The 23,241-nt window shown below is 48.0% G+C and overlaps 1 protein-coding gene across 8 annotated transcripts in view; it reads left to right on the top strand.

Annotated features, from left to right (window-relative positions):
* Nucleotides 1–23,241, top strand: part of ADCK1 (aarF domain containing kinase 1) — a 140,861-nt gene that overhangs the window by 80,467 nt on the left and 37,153 nt on the right. For all 8 annotated transcript variants that reach the window (XM_017528531.2, XM_017528529.2, XM_017528530.2 and 5 more), the window contains one exon: nucleotides 14,163–14,321. In XM_017528531.2, coding sequence (XP_017384020.1) covers nucleotides 14,163–14,321 — 159 coding nt within the window. The remainder of the gene's footprint in view (nucleotides 1–14,162; nucleotides 14,322–23,241) is intronic.

Genomic DNA, 23,241 nt, shown 5'->3' with positions numbered 1-23,241 from the left:
ATCCACAGGCCTCAAGAATAGGTTACATGGAGGGAGGGGAGGGGGGGAAAGGTGGCACATTCACCTCTGCTGGCATGGACAGTGGGGGGTGTTAGCAGGTCATCCTGCTGGCCGTTGGGGAAGGAATTTTCTACAACACTGGAATTTGCACAATTTCCCCCTCTTTCCTCTGGGTAGGAGGGGATGGGTTGTGGTCAGAACGCTGGCACTGAGCAATGTGGGGTTCAGCATTGAGAGGCTGAACAGCCTATGGTCCCTGGTTTCTAGATATTAAAAAAAAAATCCTCAGCACCCAGATCTAACGAGAGCTCTGGGGTGTGAGTGTGTTTCCCTGTTGCTGGGTTTGTGGATGGGGAGACTGTTATTTCAACAGCTGGAGCGGCTCCTGCATGTCAGCCGTGAAGTCCTCATGGCAATGAGAGTCTGGCCCAGGCCCTGCTGCTGGGTGTGAACTAAGGACTGTTGCCTGCGTGTGAAGCAGCAGAGGAAACTGGGCTTCTCGGGAAGAGAGGAGGATGTCGCTTCAACTGAGTAGGGCTTAGCATGTCGCCCTGGTGCTGGGAAGGAATGACATCGAGGAGGCAGCCTGGGAGGGAAACGGGCTGGTTTCAGGTGTCCTCACCTGGCACGGCAGAACTAGGAAGCTGTGATGTTCCCCTTTCTGGTCTCACATCTTGGGATTCACACTTGGCCTGTGTTCCCCTCGTCTCATTCCCCAGCTTTCCAGCCCCACCGCTACCCTGGGAAATACAGCAAAAGACTAAAAACGGACTTCCACACAGCGCATGACACTAGTGCTCTAATCACTGGTCCATAAAGTTTGTAAAGGGCCTGTATGAGGCTCCTATTGGCTACTGTCACAAATTACCACACATCACGTGGCTTCAGTCAACACACATTTATTGTCTTATCATCCTGCAGGCCAGCAGTCTGAAAATTAAGGTGGTGACTGGACTGTATTCCTTCTAGAGGATCTAGGGGAGATTCCTTTTTCTTGCCTTTTCTGGCTTCTAGAAGCCACCTGCCTCCCTTGGCTGTGGCCGCTTCCTTCATCTTTACAGCCAGCAGTGTAGCATCCTCCGGCTGCTCTCTTCCTTTTTCACCCTGTCACCTCTGCAACTGTCATTACATCTCTTTCTCTAATTCTGCTCTCCTACCTCCCTCTTGTAAGGATTCTTGGGTTGATACTGGGCCTGGTTCATAATCCAGGTTCATCTTTCTACCTCAGAAGCCTTGCCATTGGCACACCCACAAAGTATCTTTTGCCACATAAGTTGAACATCTTTGGGGGCCTCATTTTCTGCCTGCCACAGGGCCAGGTAATAAATGTTTCGGATGTTGCAGGCCATACCATCTCGCCATCACAACTGCTTACCTCTGTTGTGGTGGCATAAGTGCAGCCAGTCAACATGTCACTGGATGGGCATGCGCCCCAGTAAATCACAGCGCTACCACGGCAGAGAGGGTTGGGTTGCTGACCCCAGTGCTGGTGTTCTTACTCACTGCTCTGCTTGCTGGGCTGAGACAGTAGAGTATGTTGACCACCAACCCCCCAATTCCGCCAAGCGTGGGCTTTGTCTCCCCAGTAGATCCATGGGGCCTGGGTTTATCTGCCTTTAAAATTCCTGGGCACTGCTGGTATCATATGCCAAGTGAATCCAGAAAGCTTCTTACTGGGTGCAACCTCCTTACATGTACAAAGAACTTTGGGGCTGGGTGCAGTGGCTCATGCCTGTAATCCCAGCACTTTGTGAGGCCGAGGTGGGCAGATCACCTGAGGTCAGGAGTTTGAAACCAGCCTGGCCAACATGGTGAAACCCCATCTCTACTAAAAATACAAAAATTAGCTGGGTGTGGTGGTGCACACCTGTAGTCCCAGCTACTTGAGAGGCTGAGGCAAGAGAATCGCTTGACCCTTGGAGGCGGAGGCTGCAGTGAGCCGAGATCATGCCACTGCACTCCATCCTGGGCAACACGGTGAGGCTTTGTCTCAAAAACAAACAAAAACACAAAGGGCTTTGGTATTCACTTGCTTTGGCTCTGAGGCAAGCAGCATAGCTTAGGCTCATTTGCTGTGTGGCATTTTGCTACCACCTGAGGCCCAGGACATCTGTCCTGATAGGAAATGGAGCTGCTGTAAGCAAAGGGTGCTGTGCTTTGTGGATGTAGGAAGAACCGAGGGTTGTTGGTAAAGGCCTTTGGGGTTTTGTGAGGGTGATCCTGTCAGGTTTTACAATTCATGGCCCTCATCAGAAATGAATGTGAGCCTTTGTGGCCAGGTGTTCACCTCAGTGGCAGGATCTGTGGATGAGGATCCCTTCCCATGGGGGAAATGGTGAAACCAAGTCTGGGAAGGTGCTGGCCTTTGTATTTCTGGCTCACTCCTGTCTCTGTATCTCGTTCCTTTTATTCGTGGTTCACATATGCTGTTCCCTTTGCTTAGAAGGCTTTTCCACCTCTGGGTTCAAATGATTCTCCTGCCTCAGCCTCCCAGATAGCTGGGACTACAGGTGTGTGCCACCATGCCTGGTTAAGTTTTTATTTGTTTTGAAGAGATGGGGTCTCATTATGTTGCTCAGGCTGGTTTTGAACTCCTGGCTTCAAGCGATCTTCCTGTCTTGGCCTTCCAAAGTGCTGGGATTACAGGTGTTGAGACACCGTACCTGGCCAGCTTCATCCTTTCTTCAGCTGGTTAACTGGCTCCTCAGCCTTCAGACCTCTGTTCTTTATCATCTCCTAAGAGAAGCTCTCTCTGCTCTCCCTGACCTGGTTCAGCCCCTGAGCATAGGTTCTTACGGTGTCAGCTATCTCTTCATCGCACTTGTCAGAGTTGGCCATTTTCCTTTTATTTGTAATTATGTGGGGTTTTGTTTGTTTTGACACACAGTCTCCCTCTATCGCCCAGGCTGGAGTGCAGTGGTGCAGTCTGACTCACTGCAGTCTCTGCCTCCGGGGTTCAAGTGATTCTTCTGCCTCAGCCTCCTGAGTAGCTGGGACTACAGGTACGCGCCACCATGCCTGGCTCATTTTTGTATTTTTAGTAGGGACGGGATTTCACCATATTGGCCAGGCTGATCTCTAACACCTGACCTCGTGATCTGCCTGCCTCGGTCTCCCAAAGTGCTGGGATTACAGATGCAAGCCACCGCACCTGGCCTATGTGATTAGTTTCTTTTTCCCTTGACTTTTAAGTTCCAGCAGCAACTCCAGAGGGTGGTGGCTGTACCCACTTTGGACCCACTTCTCAAATGCCCAGTGACTAGCACAGTGCCCTGCACATATTAGTCACTCAGTAAACATTTGTTGGATAGATAAATGAATGACCTTTAACGAATATATTCTCCTCTATAACATGTAGGCAATAATATCTCCTCTAACCTCAAGAGAGGCTTGACAATTACATACGAGCACTTTGAAGGCACCAGACCTTACCCAGATATAAGGAGCTACCTATGGTTGAGCATTCAGTCCGTGCAGGGCGAAGATGTCCTGATATTCCCTAGTATGGACCCAAGCTCAAATTCAAGGAGGATGTGATGGGTTCTCACGTGGGCAGGCCTGCGGTGGTGGGTGCAGGGCCTGGCTTGCCTGGGTCTAATCTCCTGGTATCACCTCTCTCAGCTGTGATGGGGCACAAGTACTTGGACTCTGGCACTCAAGCTTGGCTCATTTCCTCAGTACCCAGATCACTCAGTGGTTAGCTGCCTGGGCTGGGTCCTGGCCCTGGGGGTCTCTGGCTTCATACTGCACTCTGTCCAGAACGTCTGGTCTCTTTCACCTCAGAGATCTCTGTCACAGGCAGGGACATAGATATGTCACCCTGCGAGGCTATAGGAGTTATTAAGATGGGGAACGCTGAAAGATTAGATTTATGATAGCCAACGGTGGATTATGAAGAATAATTTATCAAATGTCAGTGCCCGTGGCCTACAATTTACAGAAGGTTTGCTTAAACCGAGGAGATCTGATTGGACTGTCCCCTCCCCCACCACTAATGAATGACAGTTCTAATGGATGGCTTCCCAGGCTGGCCAGCCACACTGGGTGTTTATCTGCTTTTTATTAATCATTATTATCACAACATTTCCATAGAGTCCCTTCATCCACAGCTCTCAAGATACCCAGCAACCGGGAGGCTCCCTCAGCTACCCCAAAGGAACTGTGGCCACTTCTGGGAGGTGTTTCAGATTCCCTGGATCAGCTGGAGGGCCCAAAGTCCCCTCTCCCTGAAGAGGACAGGGAAAATCTAACCTCAGCTCCATCCATTAGGAAATACTTGCCGAGCACCATCAGGTGTCAGGAGCTTTTGAGGCAGTGCTGAGCAAAAGCAGGAGTCTGCAGTCTAGAAGAGGGAGATTAAGCAAATATAAATGGAGGTAAATGTAACCGTGGTGATTGCTCTCAAGGAAGGTGCATGAACCCCAAGAATGTGTGCAGGGGAGACTTCCCTGAGGAGGTGACGGTTCAGCTGTGATTGGAAGAGTGAGTGGGGGAAGGGAGCCTGTTGGTCAGAGGAGACAGTATGTGCAAAGGCCCCATGGTGCACGCAGGGAGCGTGCTGGTGGCTGAACGAGGTCCTGTGTTTGAAGCAGAGGGAGGAGGCTGAGGCAGGAAAGGGAGACTGGGGCAGGAAAGGTAGGCCGGGTCAGACCCCATGGGTGGTGTTGAGGATTTTGGCTCTGGGAAGCTGGTGAAGTGACTTATGCAGATAGAAGTGACACGATCAGCCTATGTTTGGGGAACTCACCCTAGCTGCATGCGGAGGCTGGATTGGAAGAGATAGGGTGGGCTGGTGAGGAGGTCACTGCAGTCTCTGGGGAAATGAGGGTGGTGGCATACATTCCTTGACAGAACCAGACTGAGCGGCCGGAACTGCTGACTCTGTCCAGCACTCTTCATTGCAGCACTGTCTGCCCTCATAACTGGAGGAATCACGCGAGCCACCTACTACTACTGCCGTTATTGGGGGCTGCTGTCGGCTCTATTCTAGACCCTTTATGTCTGTGGTTTCATATGACCCTATGAGGTCAATATTAAAACAGCCATTTTACAGATAAGGAAACTGAGGCATAGTAGATTTAAGCCTCAGCAGATAGACCTAGAGCTTGCATTGGAATCACCAAGCCTTATAGCCTCTCAGGCTGGACTGTTCTGATGAGCTGTTGGGCGTGTCTCAGAGAGTCGGCACACAGCCGTCCTGGAGTATGGGTGCCCCTGGCTCCCTGCTTCCCTGCCTGTCAGCCGCTGGTCACTATCTTGAGGTAGGAAAGAAGCCTGGTGGCCTGTGATGCCTTTGGCAGAGCCAGGTGGGTGATGACCTTGTGCCAGGAGGCCCTTCAGCAATTGGCAAGCATCGTGCCAGCCTCAGTGCAGGAACAGCTTTGTAATTTCTGGGGTTGGCCCTTGGCAAGAGGGCCTCAGGTTCTGCTGCTGGCTCCTTCATTTTCTTTTCAGCTTGGCAGCAGCAATAGCTAATGGCTCTGCAGAACCAATAGTGTGATCTTTTGGAACCCCAGAAAGAACACAAACTCCATGGAAGACAAGGTCGGCGTGTCCTTGAGCTGTTATTGCCATTATTTTTATTATAATAAATTGTTCTGAGTGGGAAGCTGGTGGTTAGGGTATTCCCACCTTAGGCAGGGCAGCTGTTAAGTGGGGCGGAGGCCCAGACAAGGAGTGAGGAGGGAGAGAGACCCTTGATGCCTGTTCTCCCCTCTGGCACGTCAAAGGTCTCCCTTCTTATCTTGCCAGACATGTCTTTCAGGATTGGAGGAAGCAGCAATGTGCAGGACGCACTGTCTCCAGCAGGCCCTGCTAAAATACAAATGTGTTTTTCTGAGAGGCTGTTGCCTTCAGAGGTCTCCTCATGATCAGAGACTGTGTTAAGTACACTCTATGTAATTAATATGGTTTCTGTCATATGATGGTCCTGTAGTAAATATGTGTTGCCTGTGACTTAGGCTAAGGAAATAGCAAATTGGTTTCCTTTCCTATATGAATTCTGATCAGTTTGTAGTAGCTGCCTGGAGCACTGTGTCGAGATATCAAGGCATCATCTGGACTCATCAGGAATAGATTAGTGATGTCAGGCATGGGTGTGCTTGGGGTGTATTAGCTATTGCCACATGACAAATCACCCACATCCCACCTCCAAAACTTACTGAGTTAAATCAGTAAACATTTGTTATCTTACAGTTTCTGTGGGTCAGGAATTTGGGAGTGACTTACTGGATGGCTCTAGCTGAGTCTCTCATGAGGTTGCAGTCCTATGGAGGCCTGGTGGGGGCTGGAGGATTGTTTCCAAGATGGCTCACTGTTGTCAGGAGGCCTCAGTTCCTTGCCACATGGACCTCTCTGCAGACTGCATGAAAGACAAACTCCATGGAAGTTTGTGACCGTGACATGGCAGCTTCCTTCTCCCACAGCAAGCAATCCAAGGGCGAGTGAGAGGCTCATCACAGGGCCTTTAGGACTTAGTCTTGGAAGTCACACATTGTTGCTTCTTCTATGTGTTCTTTGTTGGGAGTGAGTCGTTAATTCTATCCAGCTCACACTCAAGGGAGGGGAACAGGTGCCCCCTCTGACAAAGAGCAGTATTTAAAAATTTGTGGACATGTTTTATTTAGTTAAATTATTATTATTATTATCATTTTTGAGATGGAGTTTTGTTCTTGTTGCCCAGGCTGGAGTGCACGATCTTGGCTCACTGCAAACTCCGCCTCCCAGGTTTAAGCAATTCTCTTGCCTCAGCCTCTTGAGCAGCTAGGATTACAGACCTGTGCCACCACACTCAGCTAATTTTGTATTTTTTAGTATAGACGGGGTTTCTCCATGTTGGTCAGGTTGGGCTTGAACTCCTGACCTCAGGTGATCTGCCAGCCTCCGCCTCCCAAAGTACTGGGATTACAGGTGTGAGCCACTATGCCCGGCCCATTAATTAATTTTTTTTCTTGACTGTTATGAACAGATAATTAATTTTTAACATCCAGTTGGTACCAGAAAGGCTCTGTTAACACCCATCAGGGCATGCCATTTCCATGCTTAGGATACCCCAGTGATTTCTCACCCTTTTCCCCCCTAATAATTAATTAATTGTAGAGACAGGATCTTGCTGTGTTGCCCAGGCTGGTCTTGAACTCCTAGCCTCAAGCAGTCCTCCTGCTTCAGCCTTCCAAAGTGCTGGGATTACAGGCATCAGCCTCCATACCCGGCCATTGTGAACATAATTTAAAACTACCATGAGGAAATGTGTGCATGTGCCACTAAGTTGCTGTCACTCTCAGGTGTCACCTTGGAAGATACAGGAATAATCCTGAAGAGGTGGGTCACAAATCAGACCTGTTTAAAGGGGATGGCCGGGAGCTGCAGCAAAAGCAGGTATTGGCTGATAGGGCAATGATAAGATACAGGGGTATCTGGGGCAGGTCCCTGGAAAGTGGTGTAGGGAGAACCGGATGGTTCTGAACAGAGGCATTTGAGAGGTGGTGGTGGGTTTTCTGCCCAAAGCAGCCATCAGAGTTTTGCAGAGTCCGAGATAGCTAGAGTTATTGTGTCTGCCTTAGGCTGGGGGTGGGAAAGGTGGGTGAAACTGTCTCCAACCACTTCCATTAGTGCCGACGGAGACCTGTTTCTCTCCTCACCAGGCACCAGTGGATGGCAGCTGGCGCCCAGCCAGGTGGAGGGTGGGCCAGTTTGAGACTGCAGGAGCCAGATGTTGTTTGCTGCTGATGCCATGGTAACCTGCCCTGATTTGGTTCTGCCCCAGGTGCCCTAAGAGGGAACTGGTTGGTCTTGGCATCTAGGCCTGGGCTTGCCTGCTTTGAGGCAGGCTTCCGTCTGCATCTGGAGCCAGGCATTTTGGGGTTTGTGAGATGCATTATTGATGTGGTGATGTAGTTTCTAAAACCAAAATCGGCCTGACGTGACCGAGTATGGGAACAACAGGCTGGAATATTTGAAAGTGAGCCATCTTGGAAGAATTCAGCCGTCCCCATCCTGTGACTGGTGGGGAGCCCCTCCCCTGAGAGGCCTGAGGCCGGCCACCCTGCAGTGTCTGGAGGGGGTGTTTAAGACACTCCAAGCAAAACTCCCCAGGAGGCGTAGCGTGGTTTCTCAGGAAGATCCTGACTTCCGGTCACCTTATTTTGGTCTTGGCCAGTGCTTGGATGCTCAATGTGGCCGTTGGGAAACATTATCCAGTACCCTGGCTTCAGGGCACCTTGCAGGGCTCTTTCTGGACAGTCTCTTACTCTGCCCTTTGACTCCAGTATGAAGTTGCTTATTCTCCGGATTCCCAGGCTCTTGAAGCCAGACTGCTGAGGACTTAACTGCTCCAGATTTGCCAAGCCTCTAGGGGATGACACATTTTTTCTTACCCCTAGTGCTCTTTTGCTCATAAAACGACAAACACCTCCCCGCTTCACTCGTGCACACACACACACACACACACACACAGAGAGAGAGAGAGAGAGAGAGAGGGGGAAACCAAACGATCAAAAGCCAGAGAAACTCTTTTTCTGATTATTTTTCCTTTTCTAGACAGGGACATCGATATATTTGAATCATGAGCCGACAGTAATTAAAAAGCACATAACTAGTCATATTAAAATGCGGTTGTTTTACTTAACTGATTCTGCCGCTAGACCCAGAGTTGGGAGGTAAAAAGATGGGGAAAGAAAGCCTTAGAAAGGGAGGCAAATTTCTGTGAGTGACTGGAGGCAGCTGAGGGCCCTGCTTGAATCTAATTGCTGCAAATGCTGCAGTTTGTTTCTGGTAATGGTTTTCTGCTGAAAGGGCTGGGGGACGAGGCCTGATTGGAGGGGGCTGGCGTTTGTTTCAGCTGCATGGGGGGTAAAATTCTGCTTTCGGGACAGGGTCTATTTTTCCTTACCATCTATCAGCATAAAGTACTTCCACTGAACACTTTGAATCAAGGTTCCATTTAGAGCTACTTTATTCATATTTAATTACAGGCTGCAGCACCAATCTTTAATTACCTTTTTTATAAGCCAGCTAGGAACATCCACTAGCAATCAATTATCATGCGTGTGTATGTGTGTGTGCTCGCTTAAGCACAGGAGGGTGTGGGCGTGTGACTTGCTTCCTGATAGAGAAGGGAAAGATGGCTGCAGGGACACTGGGGAGGTGGTGGGGTGGGGTGTCTGTGTGACAGGTCCCGAGTGCCCAGTGAGGGGTGCATCCTCATTCCTCATGCCTGTCTTTGCTTCTGCTGCTGGAATTGGAGATGTGGGCAAGTCCTCACAGCTGGGCCTTGTTCAGAGTGCTAAGTTGGGCACTGGGCTTGGGTGGTATCCCGGGGCCCCCTTGACTCCCCTGGTGGGGATGGGGAATTGTGGGAGGCCTCCTTCATGTCCTTTGGGGATGTGGATGTGGTGGACCAGGCTTCCTCTTGCCCTGGAGATTAGGATCTGCTCGCCTCAGCTCTTTCCTTCCCTCACCTCCCTGTGGGGTGCTCTTGGCAGCTGTTCTTGCTACACAGCCCTAGTGATGCCATGTCACTCTTCAGTTGCAATGACTCTGCAGTGCCCCTGCAAGGACACTGGCTTAAAGACTGGTTGTCCTTCTCAGACAATGAACAGATGTTCCTGGGAGTCAGGCGGAGGCTTGGGGTAGGGAGTGAGGTCAGTTGACCTCAAGCCCCTTTAGGTGGGAAGATTGGTCATTTTAGCTGCCTGGGAGATAAGGGTGTGTGTTCACAGCTCTGCTCCAGAAAACCCTCTGCTTGGTGGTGCTCCTTCAGGAACTCCAGAGGGCTTGCAAAGGGGCTTGGTATTGATCTCATTATGTAACAGCTGGGGACATTGCCAAGGCTCTACCTTCCCTTTCATTCCTGGGTCCCTGTCCCAGCAAGGGGGTGGGAAGGGGATGGAACTCACACTTACTGGGTCTCTTGCGGGTGCTGGGCACCATGTCTGTTTCTTTCACTTATTCCTGCTAGGACCTGAGAACACTTTATCCATCAGAGCCCCTTCAGTTGTGTGAGGCAGAAAACTGAAACCGACCTAAGCAGGAAAAGGAATGCTAGGGTGGGTACTCAGGCATGGCTGGATCAAGAGGCTCAAACACTGTGGCCCTGATTCACTCCCTCTGTCTCTTGCCTCAGCTGTATTCTTTGTTGCTACTATGTGACCCTCAGCAGTTCCACCGCAGGCTTCTATTTTTATGTTCAAGTTCAACTGAGAAAAACATCTCTTCTCTATCAAATAAAAGTGAAATGATTGATTCTGATTGGACCAGTTGAGTTACCTGTACATCTCTGAATTAATAATTCATGTGGCCAGAGATATTCAGGGTTCTGATTGGCCAGGCCAGGGCCTCACACCTGCCTTGGAGGAACAGGTATGCTTTTTTTTTTTATTTTGGAAAGTTCCACGTTTGAGGTCTTTGGATTCATAGGAGTGTGGGAACAGGAAGGTCTAATCACTTCAAAGGAAGGAAAGAGTTGATTCAATTCTTCTCTAGTGGAGAGAATAGTGGATTCAGTCATTCAACACATTTGTTTGGTACCAACTATCTCCAGCCATGTTCTAGGGAGTTGCAGGGAATTCTGCAGTGAACAGAACAGACAAAAATCCCTTCCACACTTGCAGCTGAGGTCCTAATGGGTTTTACAGGAATGATGATCCCATTGTTTCCCGTTCTCAAGCCCAGGCCCAAGATAAAGGGTTCTTAAGTGCAAATTAGTGCAACCATTGTGGAACACAGTGTGGCGATTCCTCAAGGACCTAGAAATAGAAATACCATTTGATCCAGCAATCCCATTACTGGGTATATACCCAAAGAATTATAAACTGTTCTATTATAAAGACACATGCACACGTATGTTCATTGCGGCACTGTTTACAATAGCAAAGACCTGGAACCAACCCAAATGTCCATCAACAATAGACTGGATAAAGAAAATGTGGCATATATACACCATGAAATACTATGCAGCCATAAAAAATGATGAGTTCGTGTCCTTCATAGGGACATGGATGAATCTGGAAACCATCATTCTCAGCAAACTGACACAAGAACAGAAAATCAAACACTGCATGTTCTCACTCATAGGCGGGTGTTGAACAATTAGAACACGTGGACACAGAGAGGAGAGCATCACACACTGGGGTCAGTTGGGGGGGACTAGGGGAGGGACAGGAGTTGGGGAGGGTGGGGAGGGATAATGTGGGGAAAAATAGCAGATACAGGTGATGGGGAGAGGAAGGCAGCAAACCACATTGCCATGTGTGTACTTATGCAACAATCCTGCATGATCTGTACGTGTACCCCAGAACCTAAAGTACAATTAATAATAATAATAATGATGATAATAATGATAAAGGGTTCTTGTGCTGAGAAACTCAGGATGATTGGGTGGATGAGAAGGGAAGAATTTTGCTATCGGGAGCCTAGAACTCACGAAGGAGGAGAAAAGAAAAGTGTGTTTTGGGGGGAGCAGGGAGAACCAGCCACTCGGGGTGATACAAATAATAATAATGAAAGAAACCAGGACGAAGGGGACCAGGGAAGCCAATCCCATACCCATCTCTCCTGACAGAGACGCACAGGACTTTCCCCATGTGGTCTGGGCCTTTGGTCTGGGCAGGATGTTGATAAATGGGATGGAGTTTAGCAAAAGCGACAAAAATGATGACAGGGCTGCAGGGAGTGATTTATGAGATGAGATTAGGAAAGTGATGGTGTAGCCTAACAAATGGCGTGGGATGGTGGCTGTGGGTCACATGACATCTGAAGTCCAAGGAGAGGGGCGGAGGGACAGGGCAGAGTGGCTGCTGCAGTAGTGGGGACAGAGGGAGGAAGGGCTGCACAGACTGAATAGACTTCAAAGCATGAGGATCTGGGAGGGTGGGCCAGGAGAACAGGCATCTGTACACGCTTGTGCATATGTGTGTGCGCATGTCTGGACTTTCCAGGATTCTGAAGCTGTACAGAGGCTTTAAATAAATGAAGAGGGCTGGCGTGGTGGCTCACGCCTGTAATCCCAGCACTCTGAGAGGCTGAGGCAGGTGGATCACCTGAGGCCAGGAGTTTGAGACCAGCCTGACCAACATGGAGAAACTCCGTCTCTACTAAAAATACACGTGGTGGCACATGCCTGTAACCTCAGCTACTCTGGAGGCTGAAGTAGGAGAATTGCTTGAACCCAGGAGGTGGAGGTTGTGGTGAGCCGAGATCGCAGCGTTGCACTCCAGCCTGGGCAACAAGAGCAAAACTCCATCTTAAAAAAAAAGAACGAAATGGAGAGGGTTAGGCTTTCAGCCTTGCCCAATCTTGGAAAAGACCTTTAGGGATCTTTTTCCCAGTTGGCTGAATATTTGGATCTGGGCCGTGTAGATGTGGCCACTCAAGTCAGGGAATTTTATTTCCTTCAGGAAAATTGGTATGGCATTTCTAAGAGGGAAAGAAAAAAGAAGGAGGAGTAAGGAGTGTATTTTCCACTTCATGGAGAGAGAAAATGAGGCACAGAAAGAACAGGAGGCTTTGCCCAGGGCTACCTTTTTTTTTTTTTTTTTTTTTTTTTTTTTTTTCTTTTTTTTTTTTTTTTTTTTTTTTTTTTTTTTTTTTTTTTTTTTTTTTTTTGTGAGACAGAGTTTTGCTGTTGTCACCCAGGCTGGAGTGCAATGGCACAATCTTGGCTCACTGCAACCTCCGCCTCCTGGGTTCAAGTGATTCTCCTGCCTCAGCCTTCCAAGTAGCTAGGATTACAGGTGCCTGCCTCCACGCTTGGCTAATTTTTGGATTTTTAGTAGAGATGGGGTTTTACCACTTTAGCCAGGCTGGTCTCGAACTTAGGTGATCCACTAGACTCAGCCTCCTAAAGTGTTGGAATTACAGGCGTGAGCCACTGTTCTCTGCTGCCCAGGGCTACCTTTGAGTGGCATTGCAGGTGATGACCTAAAGCAAAGCTCTGGCTTGCAGCCCTGGGGTCTCTGCTGGAGTAGCCAGGCTGGGAGTGGACTTGGTGACCCATGTTGAGACTGTGGTTCAGGCAGGAACAAAAGGTGGTTGTTGGTCTGGGACCTCCACCCAGGATTCTTTGAGCTCCCATGGTTTGTGGAATGGAAACGCCCTCTATCTGATCCCTGTCTGGGGCTGAGATACTGGGGCTGCCCTGGGCCCACATTCTGTTAATGCTGGGATGTCCATATGTGAGAACCCTGGAGGCACAGTGGTGGATAGTTCAATGGGCAGGTGAAGCACTTCTGCAACTTCTGAAGAACACTTATTTGGCCATTGATGGAGGAAGTGCTTAAGGCCCCATGCACAGGTATTAGGACGCGCCCTCCATGCACGTCTTCTGTCCCCCTCCCTCTATGCCTACTGTGAATGTCCAGCAGTGGAGGACCAGGCAAGACCCTAGGCTGGTACCCAACTGATAAAGCAAAAAATCTGTCCTGGGGGCCAGGTACAGTGGCTCATACCTATAATGCCAGCAGTTTGGGAGGCTGAGGTAGTCTGGTCACTTGAAGTCAGGAATTCGAGACCAGCCTGCCAACATGGTGAAACCCCATCTCTCTCTATATATATATATTTGGAGTCAGAGTCTCGCTCTGTCACCCAGGCTGGAGTGCAATGGCACAATCTTCGGCTCACCACAACCTCTGACTCCCAAGTTCAAGCAATTCTCCTGCCTCAGCCTCTCAAGTAGCCAGGATTATAGGCGCCCATCACCATGCCTGGCTAATTTTTGTATTTTTAGAAGAGACGGGATTTCACCATACTGGCCAGGTTGGTCTCTTGGCCAGGTTGATCTCGAACTCCTGACCTTGTGATTTGCCTGCCTCAGCCTCCCAAAGTGCTGGGGTTATAGGTGTGAGCCACTGTGCCCTGCTCCATCTCTATTAAAAATACAAAAATTAGCTGGGTGTGGTGGCACATGCCTGTAATCCCAGCTACTCAGGAGACTAAGGCAGGAGGATTGCTTGAACCTGGGAGGCGGAGTGCCACTGCACTCCAGCCTGGTCGACAGAGCGGGACTCTGTCTCAACACACACACACGCACACACACACACACGCACGCACTCACAAATCTGTCCTGTAGGCACTAGGCAGTCCTGACTCTGGCCCGTCTTCCTGGCTCCCTCTTGCTGAACTGGGTCACCTTTTTAATTGCTCTGTTTTCTCTCCACTCCCGACAGATCCATGATTTGTTCCAGAGCTTTGATGATACCCCTCTGGGGACTGCCTCCCTGGCCCAGGTCCACAAGGCAGTTCTGCATGATGGGCGAACGGTGGCCGTGAAGGTTCAGCACCCAAAGGTGCGAGCTCAGAGCTCGAAGGACATTCTCCTGATGGAGGTGAGAGCCCTACCTTTCTCTTTCCTGAGTCCTGGGATCCAGGCTGCCTGGGAGGAACCAGCTCAGGCTGGTGGGTGGAGTCCGGCCCTTTGAGCAGCAGAGTGGAAGAGGATTGCTGAGATTACAATAGAGGAGGTGTTATGACAGCTCCGTGACCACGAAACCCCATGGCAGTGTGGGTCAGTTCTTGATTTGTCCCTGGGAACTTCATGTGGTGGTCTCAAAACACACTGAACAGCTGCTAGGGTTCAAGGGGATCTCAGGGGAGGGATGTCATAGAAATGAGCTGAACCAAAGGTGTGTTTTTAGGGGGTAGACAAAATTACATCTTAATTTGTTAAATTGTAGCTAAAGGGAACATGTGGTCAACAGGGATATAAAACTGACATACAGATCACATAGAAATATCTATGCAGGTTGCAGGTTTGTTCTCTGGTACTTGTTTAGAATGAACAAATTCACCTGTCTGAATGGTCCTAGGAAAAGCCTTAGTGGACTTTTCTAGCTGTGTGCTTCAGAATAAGGGCAGAAGAAGCTGAGCGTACCCTGCTTGAGGCAGTAGCCGTCACCTCCCCCGGGGAGGTCAGCAATCTGTTAAAGTTTAACCTGTCAGTATGTCCCTTTCCTTTCTTGAGACAGAGTCTTGCTCTTGTCACCCAGGCTGGAGTGCAGTGGCGCAATCTCCCCTCTCTGTAACCCCCACTTCCCAGGTTCAAGTAATTTTCCTGCCTCAGCCTTCTGAGTAGCTGGGATAACAGGTGCCCACTACCGTGCCTGGCTAATTTTTGTATTTTTAGTAGAGACAGGGTTTTGCCATATTGGCCAGGCTGGTCTCGAGCTCCTGACCTCACACTATCTGTACGCCTCGACCTCTCAAAGTGCTGGAATTACAGGCATGAGCCACTGTGCACAGCCTTCCTTCCTTTTCTTGTTTCCCTTCCTTTGCTCCCTTCCTCACTCTGTACTCTCAGTTTGTTAATTTCGACTCACATTAACCAAACCTGATGTATACATTGAGGGTCTTCTGCACCCTGTGCTAGGTGGGTGCTGGGTACATGAGAGTGAGTGAGCTCCATCTTCATCTTGGGGCACTCCCATTTGGTGGAGACAGGTGTGTAAACAGCCACAGTGTGTTTGCAGAGTGCCATGTAGCACTGTGCCTGGATGGATGGGGTACCCAAGGGGCTGCAACAAGATGGTGACTCTTGAGATAACCAGGCAGGAGAGGGACAGTCCAGCAGGTGTAAAGGCCTGACTCTTGGAGGACGGAACGTACTTGGATGACTTCAGCTTGTTCAGATGGTATGAGCTCGAAGTGGAGATGAGGCTGGGAAGGTAGTTAGGACAGAACATGGGGGTTTGGATTCCAGGCGAAGGCACAGAACGGTGTGCATGGTCAACACTCACTACGTATCTGTGGATCTGAGCAGATCTGATTTTTTTCCTATAGTCAGTGGGGAACCATTTAAGAATTTTAATCAGGGGACTGTCATGATCAGATGTGCGTCTGGAGGATGTATCGGAAGGCAGAAAGACTGTAGCCAGGAGACCAGTTGAGGGGTTGCTGCTTTGGTCTGAGAGAGAAATAGTGATTTGAAGTGAGGCAGTGTAATGGGGGTTAGGGAGTTGGATGGGTTCAAGGGGAGGAATCGTCAGGACTTTGTGACCAGCTTTACACATGGGGTGGAGTTGACAACTGGTACGAATGAGAAGGAGACAAACGTCTTAGGTTTCTGACTTAAGTGATTATGTTTGAGTATGTTTAACTATATACAGTAGTTTCCCCTTGTCTGTAAAGATACATTCCAAGACTCCCAGTGGATCCCTGAATCCTTAGATAGTGCCCAACCTTATACACATTTATATGGTTTGGCTGTGTCCCCACCCAAATCTCATCTTGAATTGTAGCCCCCATAAGCCCCATGTGTTGTGGGAGGGACCCGGTGGGAGGTAATTGAATCACAAGGGCAGGTCTTTCCCATGCTGTTCTCGTGATAGTGTATAAGTCTCATGAGATCTGATGGTTTTATAAAAGGGCAGTCCCCCTGCAAAAGCTCTCTTGCCTGCTGCCATGTAAGATGTGCCTTTGTTTATCCCTGGCCTTCTGCCATGATCGTGAGGCCTCCCCAGCCATATGGAACTGTGAGTTCCTTAAACCTCTTGCTTTTATAAATTACCCAGTCTTGGATATATCTTTATTTGCAGCATGAGAACAGACTAATACACATATAAACTTATGATAAAGTTAATTTATAAATTATGCATAGTAGGAGACTAACAAATATAATAAAATAGAATAATTATAACATATACTATAATAAGAGTGAGGTGAATTTCGTATCTTTCTCAAAATATCTTATTATACTGTACTCACCTATTTTCAGGACACAGCTGACCTTGGATAAGTAAAACCTTGGAAAGCAAAGCCACAGAGAAGGGGGACAACTGTATATCACTTAGGGTATAGTTGGGAAAAAGAACTTGCTCTACGTATTTCAAACAGAAAATGGAGTTTACCAATGATGTAATTGCTGAAAAGCCAAATGGGATGGAGAGACACTTACCAACAGCAGGAAGCCAATGCCACCCTCAAGCTGGAGGGACAAAGAGAATATGTGGTTCTTTAGAGCCCGGGAGCTGGGACCACCAGGTAGAAGCTGAGACTGTGGTGAACCTGTTCGTTGGGGGCCAGATCAGACTTAGGGCCCATCACTTGGGAGTGGGAGCCACAGTTGCTATTTGAGGCAGAAGAGTTTCCAACTCTTGTCCCCCAGTGTGCCAGTATCCCTCAGTGTTGCCTCCGGGCAAAACCTAGCTGGCAGTAAGTTGGCAAGGGCGCCTGGAAAATGGAAGTTCTCATGAGAATAAGGGGATTGAGATGCATCTCACAGCAAAGTGAAGTGGTCAGTGCCGCAACCACGTGGGGTGAGTTGGTGCTCTTGGCAGTTTTGGATAGGGATATCCCTGTTGGTCTCAAGTCCAGGCTGGAATGCAAATTCAGCATTTATGAGCAAAGATACTCATGGTAGCTGAATCAGTACGGATGTAGAATTAAAAAAAAAAAAAAGAAGAAAGAAGGCAAGGAAGAAATTGTGCAAAACATTGTTCGTTGTGGGGTGAGCCCAAGAGAATAAGTCATGAATGAGACTAAGAGAGCATGGTCAGAGAGACTGGAGGAGAACCAGGATTGAGCAGTGCTGCCATATTCAGTGGAGAAAAGTTAAAGATGAAAGCACTATGTCAGTTATCTAATGCTTCATAATGAGTCACCTCAAAACACAGTGCCTTAAAACAACAGTCATGTGCTTTGCTCATGAATTCACAGTTTGGCCAGGGCTTGGTAGAGAAACTCATCTGTTTTATGCAGCAGTAGCTGGAGTAGCTTGACTGGGGGCTGGAGTGGCTCATTCCCTGGCTGGCAAGTTGGTGCTAGCTGTTGTCTGGGAGCTTAACTGGGGCTGTGGGCCAGGGCCTTAGTTCCTCACCATATCAGCCTCGACATGGCTGTTTGGTCTTCCCCACAGCATGGCGGCTGGTTCTAACAGCAAGTGACCCAAGAGAATAAGGCTGAAAGTACATCACAATTTTGTGACTCAGCCTTGGAAGCCACATAGGATTACTTCTTACTTACTCTTTTGGATGAATCAGTCACAAAGGCCCCCTTAGTTAAGTTCAGCATTGGGGAAATAGACTCTACCTCCTAATGGGAGAGTGGCAAGGTTCTCCAAGTGTATAAGAATGGGAGGTACTGTTGCAGCCCCTTTTCTGAAAATAGAGTCTGCCAGAATTCTTCAACGTTATCAAATGGGGGATCAAATCAGTAAAGCACTGGAAAGGGTATTTTGGATTTGGCAATTTAGGGTGGTTAGGAAGAGAAGCTACAGTGGCCTGAGCAGGGTGAAAGGGAATTGGGACTCAAGGAAGTGGAGACCCTTCATGGAGAATGTTCTTTCTTCAAATGTTTACCTGTGGAAGGTTGGGAAAGTTAGGTAGTGGTCAGAGCAGAACATCACGTTAAATACTGGGGAGACTTGAGTGGAATTGTAGCTGATGGGGAAGGGGGCAGATTAGGGATTCAGCGGAGAAAAGTAATTGCTAGATCAAGTCCTGGGGGAGATGCAGGTGACTGGGAATAAAGAACACAGGTGGGAACCTTAGCCTTTGATCAGCCTTTGCTTTGAGCTCAGTGCAAGGTAGGAAGGCTGGATACAGACGAGAGTGTGGGGCAGAGGAGAGAGGGGGAGGGAAAGTGGGCAGCAGAGTGTGTAGCAGCCTGATAGCCTCTATTTTTTCTTTGAAGTAGGAGGCAAGACCATCTGCTGAGAATGAGGGGGTAGAAGGTACCATTGGAGGCTCGAGGGTGGGTGAAGGTTTGGAACAGCTACTGTGTGCAGTGGAAAGGGAGCTGACCAGGGCAGCAGAGCAGGGTTTCCGGGTGGCCTTGAGCATCTGCCTAGAAACCTGATTTTTCTAGCACACCTGTTGGCAGCTGTGGAACAGCCATAGCTGGGAGAAAACAGGGAGACTTGGAGGATCCCAGGGTTTCCCGAACCCCAGAAGGCACTCCTGAGTCAGGCAGGAAGCTGCCTCTGTGTAGTAAACCCATCAGGGCCCACTTGGACAGGGAGGACAGTTGTCGCTTTTTCTCTGCACTTTCTTGCTAGCTCCCTAGGTAATGGTTGCTGTAAGGTCAGAGCAATAATAGCAGTAATAAAGATTTGGCATCTTCCTCCCTGAGATAAGCATCACATGCTTTTCTTGGGAAGCACAGCCTGGCAGGCTGTGTGCAGAGTACACAGTGGCTCCTTGGCAGTGCCTGAGGTAGTTCTGGGGCTGGGATCACAAGGCAAACCTGAGACCACACTTACAGCCTTCAGGAGAACAGCCAAGGCCACCACCCCATGGACCGTCAGGATTAGCAGCAGCACTGGGTAACACTGCCGTCTCACTGGGCTTGGTCTCTGGTGGGAAAAGTGCTGCCTGGGTCCTTCTCCGGCACAAAACCAAGAAGACCCCAATGGGAAAGCTCATTTGTTTGCTACTTGAAGTGCATATTTTGTTTTTCTGTGTTGAGACCTAAACGGTGTCTTATATTTAGGAATGACAATCCCAGGAAGGTAAAGCCATTCTTGGCCTGAAGAATGATTTCTAGGGGACATTTAGGGCTACCAGAAGCTTAGGGATGGAGAGGAGGCAAAGCTATTTTCTGCACAGCCTCTACGTCTCCTTTCATGGCAGTTCCAGGCGTTGTGTGCCCTTATGCTCCTCTCCCACTCTTGCACACCCCCTACTGCCCCGTAATTGATCTTGGCCTGGTCTTACGGGGAAAGCAATCTGATGAAAGCAATTCATAGTAAAGAGAGTGACGATAGGCTTAACCTCTTTATATTTGCATTTTAGGAGGTGACCTTGTAAATCTAAATCTCATAATGACTGTGAGTTTACAGGGTGATAGAGGTCTACACGGGTGAGACTTTTGAGAGCAAGTGGGTGGTGACGACTGGTTGTTATCAGTTGGGATGCTTTCAGCTGGCTCTAAGAAACAGAAAATCCGACCTAAAGTGGTATAGCCAATGCTAGCTCATATTATCTCACATGTGAAGGTGTCTGGAACTTGGGTCAGCTGTTTCAAGGCAGACAGCCCAGCACCTCATTGTGGTTTGTAACAACTCAGACTCGTGTGTGTTTTACTCTGCTATCTCAGCTTCCTGGCTTGCCCTCCTAGCCAGCACCCTGCACAGTCCCAAAACAGTAACAGCTCCTGGTGTTACAAGTAGGTAACATCTGGATGCCAGTGAGGACCTATTTCCCTTTTCATATTCCTTATCAAAAAAAAAAGCAGTTCCATAGTAGAGTTCCCTTCATTTCTTATTGTCCAAAAGTAATGCCCATTCCTAAATCAGTCTTAGCAAAAAAACTGAGACCACTTTGATTGGCTTAGACCAATCATGATTCACCTTCTCAGGCCTGCTTTCCTTGAAGGACATGAAGGATGTACAAACTCTGGGTTGTGTTAGCCAGGATGATGGGAGAGATGGCTGTTGGTTTGGCCTCCAACAGCATGTACCACCCTAGAGTTTTGTGTCTCCTGTGAATTTTCTCCCTTGGGGAAGGGAGAGAGTCTTTAGGATAGACTATTGAAGGATGGCAGGGGAGGGAGGCTGATTCTCAGTAAATGGTGTTCAGTGAATCTGATGGTGTTGATGACTTTGCACAAAAGAAAAAGGCAGAGCCAAGGATGTTTTTCTAGCTTTGTCATTATCACCTGATAATGTCCCTTTAATAGTTGGGGCAACTCTACTTCTAGATGCATGGCCAGTGACTCTTATTGATTTGAGTGGCTGTCCAGAGCCAGACTAATTGGGCCCAGAGATTGGAACAATGACTCAGCAGGAGGGGGTGAGCTGACGAAGCACAGTCCATCCGTCTGCTGGCGGGCTGGCTTTGCAGCAGTTCTTTTCTACCCACAATATTGGGGAACTTAGCGGGCCATATCTCACTGCCATTTTCACTGCTTGAGGGCAGGGTAGGACTCCGATGGTCCCGGAGCTGTGGTACTGCCATAATCCTCAGTTCTAATCACCCTGTATCACTCCCAGTTATTTCTCCAGCTTCTGAATTGATGAGGAACACCCCTTGCCCTATCACCCCTGAGGAATCTAATCACTGCCAAGTACTATGCCCTTCACGTACCACTGGGCCCCAAGGCACTCAACTACGTTGGGGTGGGACTCTTTGGAGTGAGCACTAAATCTGATTTATTGCTTGATGTCATCTGGCCCATCCCAAGGGTCTCAAAAAGTAAAAACCTGTGGCAGTCATGTTTTTGACTTTTTCTGAGAAGCATTTTCAGTGCGTGCTGTCTACCATCTGCCTGCCTGCCTTCCTTCCTTCCTTCCTTCCTTCCTTCCTTCCTTCCTTCCTTCCTTCCTTCCAAGTCTCACTCTGTCACTCAGGCTGTAGTGTAGTGGCATAATCTCGGTTCACTGCAACCTCCGCTGCCTGGGTTCAAGTGATTCTCCTACCTCAGCCTCCCAAGTAACTGAGATTACAGGTGCCTGCCACTATGCCTGGCTAATTTTTGTATTTTTAGGAGATACAGGACTTTGCCATGTTAGCCAGGCTGGTCTCAAACCCCTGACCTCAGGTGATCTGCCCGCCTCGACCTCCCAAAGTGCAGGATTACAGGTGTGAGCCCCCACGCATGGCTTCATCTAGTTTCTTACTAAATGTCTTGGTTGAACAGTGGGTGGCTAGGCAATGTTTGCGTCAACACAGAGTTCAACAGTGATTTTATTTTTTTAAATGTGTATTAAAAAATATCCAGAGACATCGGCCACCCAAGGAAACTTCTCTTCACCCTATAAATCTGTTTTCTAAAAAGTATGTACTTTAATAACTTATCAGAACAAAGATAAACCCCATGAATGGCAAGCTATTTACATCACTCTGAATTGATTTTCGATCCTTGTCGAACATTCATTTTTACTAGTTTGGATCGGTACAAGCATTCCATTTACTATGCTGTTTTCCCATAGAACATTATTCCTTTTATAATGTGCAATGACTTGATAACAGTAACTCACATTTCCAGTTGCATTTTACAGTTTACAAAGCTCCTTCTCTGCCTTATCTTGAGCTTCCTTTTGTATTGTCCTGTGTCGTTACGTTGTATTGCACGAGGCAGGGCTGCATACAGAATGAACAAGAAAAGCCCAGGTCAGATCTTGTTTTGACAGTTCCTGTTTCCTACTATGTAAAATTGGCAAGAAAAGGATTAAATGAAAGTGTGCGTGTAAAGTGCTTGTAGCACAGTGCCTGGCATGTAGTAGGAACTAAATAATGATAATTCGCCTTCTCTTTTGCTATTATAAATAACAGAAACTAGTTTTCTTTTCTTTCTTTCTTTCCTCCTATCCTTTTTTTTTTTTTTTTAGTTAGAGTATTACTCTAGTAATACTTGAGTGCAGTGGCATGATCTTGGCTTACTGCAACCTCTGCCTCCTGGGTTCAAGCAATTCTCGTGCTTCAGCCTTCTGGGTAGCTGGGACTATAGGCACACGCCACCACTCCTGGCCCATTTTTGTATTTTTCATAGAGATAGGGTTTCCCCATGTTGGTTAGGCTCACCTTGAACTCCTGACCTTAAGTGATCTGCCCGTCTTGACCTCCCAATGTGCTGGGATTACAAATGTGAGCCACCGTGCCCGGCCCAGTCACTAGTTTTCAAACTTCTGTGTGACTCTTTATTTTTTTCCATTATGTTTCTGTGTGGCCCACAGTTGATTTTTCCTCACTTTAAGCCAGTGACTCTATGGGAAGCTAGTCTTATTATTTTCCCTTGAAGGAAGTATTAATTTTTGAATAAACCTTAATTGATTCGTAAGGTTCCAGATCAAGAAGAGAATTCTTAGGCATTCGGAAACTACGATTCCCCCAAATTCAGAAGTTATGGCTCTTTGCACTAAAACCTCAGAAACAGAAAAACTCATTTTCTTTGGATAACACATGTGAACATATAATTATGCCAGAGAAGCAGACAAACTCTTTGAAATATTCATTTGTTCATTCATTTACCCACTCATTCATTCATGTGACTATTCAATAAACATCTGCAGAGTGTTGAGTAGGTGGGAGGCACTGGTGAAAACATTGGCTGTTAGAAGAATTTTATGGAGAAGATACATTTTGGGAGAAAAATCAAAAAGTCAAATTGATAACAACCACCTGTTTAATTTTAGTTGATTGCATCTGTTGTCACAAAGAAAAACTGAAATGAATCAGCTTAAAGGTAGGCTAAGTATATTCATTTAAGAAGAGAGTTGAATGAAACCAGAGGGTGAAACTGAATTTTATTTTACTTTCCTTCAGCCAGGAAAAGTTAGCCCAAAACACTTGAACCAGGTGACTGTTAACCTGA

The sequence above is a fragment of the Cebus imitator genome, unplaced genomic scaffold (genome assembly GCF_001604975.1).
Source record: "Cebus imitator isolate Cc_AM_T3 unplaced genomic scaffold, Cebus_imitator-1.0 Scaffold54, whole genome shotgun sequence".
NCBI classification, from domain to species: Eukaryota; Metazoa; Chordata; class Mammalia; order Primates; family Cebidae; genus Cebus; species Cebus imitator.
This window is presented reverse-complemented; position numbering and strand designations above follow the sequence as displayed.